Raw genomic sequence first — 4,360 nt, 5'->3', positions numbered from 1 at the left:
CGTTCGAGGGGATTTTTGTTTTGAATTCCATTTCTTCTTCTGTTTGTCTTCTGAAACTAACGCCATCTATGTTTTTTACTCTCAACTATCTTCAGTATCTACCCATTTAATACCGTATTTTCAGTGTTCCTAAAACTGATCATCTTGAATACGTAATAAAATAATTCATTTTAAATAAGTCTTATAATCATCACATAAATTTATTTATCATCAATTAACCTACAATGAATAAAGAAATACGTTTTATCGGAATACCTCTACAAAGAATTTCGGAACGTAAGTTACCAAAAGTGAAAGAGGTTATGCGTGTGTTTTTCTACCAACTTAAAATTTTAAAGTATTCAATCAAACAAAGTGCTAAAAATTCAGTTGACCAAGTTATTGAACTGTGGAGAAAAATCAGATTCCAACTAGTGGAGCTCCTAATGCAGTCAAAAAATTTTCTTCGCTATCACAGTCAATGGTTAAAATTACAAAAAAATTTCGATAAAAAGAATTCAGCGCAAAACCAAAAGGAAATGAAATTTCAGACTGATCTTGAACAATTATTCGACATTGTGAGCGAAAAATCCTTAAAAGTGCTTGATGATAATATTAGAAAGTTGTATTTGGATCAAAAATTCGGTACCCATAAAGAGATTCTTTCTAATAATGTACCTGTATCAAACTTAACCACAACTATGATGGGAATAGATGAGAGTAGTAAGTATCTGAGATATTTAATTATTATAAAGTCAGGTAGTAGTGTAACTTTTCATAGATGACTAGATGACATTTGACTAGACAATTTTTGGAGTCCTTTCTTAATTATTTGTCATCAAAATGAATAAATTCTATACATTTTCTTCGTTTAATTTATAAAACAGATCTTATTCCAGACTTAGATCAACCGTCTACCAGTCATGCGATTGTTCCAAGTGAAAAATCAGAGTCGTTCTCTACGTATACATTAAGTGGAGTTACAAATTTTGGATCTGATTCAGAGTATGAACCTCCAATTCCGACAAAACGAGCAAAACTTGATGTCTTAACTCCTGAAGTCATTTTTGGACTCGACCGAGCTAATGTCAGCAGTAGAAATGCGATGTTTATTATTGCTCCGGTTTTACTAGCAGTAGGTATTAAAATTGAAGATACAACGCTCAGTTATAGTTCAATTCAACGAGCTCGTATGCTTCAAAGAGAAGACATTGCTAAAGGACTTAATGACAACTTTAAGACACACGATAAATACGTTGTGCATTGGGACGGAAAAATGCTGAATGACCTTGTTGGATCAAAATCTGTGGAACGGCTACCAGTTATTTTAACTGCATTTGGTACCGAACAATTACTTGGGGTTCCAAAAATGAATTCTGGGACGGCAGACAATCAAACATCAGCCATTTTATCGACATTGAGTGAATGGGGTATTACTAATTATGTTAAGGCGATGTGTTTTGACACGACGGCAGTTAATACAGGTAACTTATCAATGATAATTTAATCTAAAAAATATTTAATTATTAACGTTCTAGTTTAATTTTTATTGCTTACTGAATTTCACTTTTGAAATTATTGAGAATTATTTACTCATTTGGATTTTAAATATAATCTACAATTTGTTGAAAATATTAAATTTAACGATAGTTATCTATTTTCTTTATACAGGAATTCATAACGGTACATGTAAGGCAATTGAAAAGACTTTGGGAAGAGAGTTAATAATTAAATATTTTTTAGATTAAATTATCATTGATAAGTTACCTGTATTAACTGCCGTCGTGTCAAAACACATCGCCTTAACATAATTAGTAATACCCCATTCACTCAATGTCGATAAAATGGCTGATGTTTGATTGTCTGCCGTCCCAGAATTCATTTTTGGAACCCCAAGTAATTGTTCGGTACCAAATGCAGTTAAAATAACTGGTAGCCGTTCCACAGATTTTGATCCAACAAGGTCATTCAGCATTTTTCCGTCCCAATGCACAACGTATTTATCGTGTGTCTTAAAGTTGTCATTAAGTCCTTTAGCAATGTCTTCTCTTTGAAGCATACGAGCTCGTTGAATTGAACTATAACTGAGCGTTGTATCTTCAATTTTAATACCTACTGCTAGTAAAACCGGAGCAATAATAAACATCGCATTTCTACTGCTGACATTAGCTCGGTCGAGTCCAAAAATGACTTCAGGAGTTAAGACATCAAGTTTTGCTCGTTTTGTCGGAATTGGAGGTTCATACTCTGAATCAGATCCAAAATTTGTAACTCCACTTAATGTATACGTAGAGAACGACTCTGATTTTTCACTTGGAACAATCGCATGACTGGTAGACGGTTGATCTAAGTCTGGAATAAGATCTGTTTTATAAATTAAACGAAGAAAATGTATAGAATTTATTCATTTTGATGACAAATAATTAAGAAAGGACTCCAAAAATTGTCTAGTCAAATGTCATCTAGTCATCTATGAAAAGTTACACTACTACCTGACTTTATAATAATTAAATATCTCAGATACTTACTACTCTCATCTATTCCCATCATAGTTGTGGTTAAGTTTGATACAGGTACATTATTAGAAAGAATCTCTTTATGGGTACCGAATTTTTGATCCAAATACAACTTTCTAATATTATCATCAAGCACTTTTAAGGATTTTTCGCTCACAATGTCGAATAATTGTTCAAGATCAGTCTGAAATTTCATTTCCTTTTGGTTTTGCGCTGAATTCTTTTTATCGAAATTTTTTTGTAATTTTAACCATTGACTGTGATAGCGAAGAAATTTTTGACTGCATTAGGAGCTCCACTAGTTGGAATCTGATTTTTTCTCCACAGTTCAATAACTTGGTCAACTGAATTTTTAGCACTTTGTTTGATTGAATACTTTAAAATTTTAAGTTGGTAGAAAAACACACGCATAACCTCTTTCACTTTTGGTAACTTACGTTCCGAAATTCTTTGTAGAGGTATTCCGATAAAACGTATTTCTTTATTCATTGTAGGTTAATTGATGATAAATAAATTTATGTGATGATTATAAGACTTATTTAAAATGAATTATTTTATTACGTATTCAAGATGATCAGTTTTAGGAACACTGAAAATACGGTATTAAATGGGTAGATACTGAAGATAGTTGAGAGTAAAAAACATAGATGGCGTTAGTTTCAGAAGACAAACAGAAGAAGAAATGGAATTCAAAACAAAAATCCCCTCGAACGAAAATTTTATGTATATTTTGTGAAAAACAATTTAAAAATACGCACTGAACAAATTTCATAATAATAAATGACAACGCGATTAAGATTTTAAATTATTAAAGATAAAATTAAAAAAATATTATTAGAATAAAAACTTTCAAATGAATTTTTGAACAGAAAACATCTATAGGAGTTGCTTTTATAATAAAAACTCAAATTTGTCTAAATTTCCTTGAAACTCACAGAATAAATTGAAATTTTTCGAATTATTGATCAAAAACTAGAAAAATTGATATGCATTGATGTTTGACGATGAATATCTCGTAAACGCTCAACTTGATCGAAAAATCATAAGAGACCATTTTTATAGAGCAGTAAATTTCCTACAAAACTATGAGTTTCATCATTCATAATGATTTTTTTCATTGAGTTATAAAATTCATAAGAAATAAAAAAATTTTCCCAAAAATAATCAAACTTTAACCGTTAATATCTTTTAAACGGTTGGGTTTACGAAAAAATCGTAAGAGACCTTTTTGTAGAGCATTCAATTTCCTACAAAATCTAAGGAACAAGATATTTTTTCAAGTAGTTAGAAGCGAGATATAAATTTTTCTATATCTGATAATAAGAAAAAATAGAAAACTGTAAGAAGGAGGACCTTCCCGTTACAATTAAGAACTCATGCTTGGAGAGGCTTTCTTAGAGGTGTCTAGGAACCTATTTTTCAGAGTACCAAACGAAAAAAAAAATATTCTTTTTTTTTGAATCACCCTAATACTTATGATTAATTATAATATGATTCAAATTTACTTTTAATATGTTTCAACTAGGATAGATGATTAGATATGATAACTGTAGTTATACAGCCAAAAAGTATAACAATGTTATTTACAATAACACAGAAAGTGACAATAAGTAACTTAGTTGAAGTCTTGCTCTATTAAATAATTGAACACTTTGGTTTTAAAGACCTCTATACTGGAAGTACTAATAATATCAGGGGAAAGTGTTTGTTAGAGACGAATAACAGTAATGACAAATAAATTTTCATATTAATTTGATGCAAAATGCAGAATTTCCAAGTTATTATTATTCAATAATTAAGCTAATTTCTGTGACCGTCGAGAATCAATATCGATAAATTGTTTACTCAAATAAGTCGGCTTATCT

The 4,360-nt window shown here is 30.3% G+C and overlaps 1 protein-coding gene across 1 annotated transcript; it reads right to left on the bottom strand.

Moving 5' to 3' along the window:
* Positions 1–1,723: 1,723 nt before the first annotated feature.
* On the bottom strand, positions 1,724–3,566 carry LOC141532978 (uncharacterized). Its single transcript, XM_074251610.1, has 2 exons — positions 2,508–3,566; positions 1,724–2,331 (listed from the first exon to the last, which is right to left on the bottom strand). The coding sequence occupies exons 1-2, from the start codon at positions 2,689–2,691 to the stop codon at positions 1,724–1,726; spliced, it is 792 nt and encodes a 263-aa protein (XP_074107711.1). The 5' UTR covers positions 2,692–3,566.
* Between the last annotated feature and the right edge of the window lie 794 nt (positions 3,567–4,360).

The sequence above is a fragment of the Cotesia typhae genome, unplaced genomic scaffold, assembly GCF_013202065.1.
Source record: "Cotesia typhae breed Kobodo isofemale line unplaced genomic scaffold, CoteBio_Ctyphae contig_77, whole genome shotgun sequence".
NCBI lineage: Eukaryota > Metazoa > Arthropoda > Insecta > Hymenoptera > Braconidae > Cotesia > Cotesia typhae.
The sequence above is the reverse complement of the archived record's forward strand: the minus strand, read 5'-3'. Positions and strand labels throughout refer to the sequence as shown.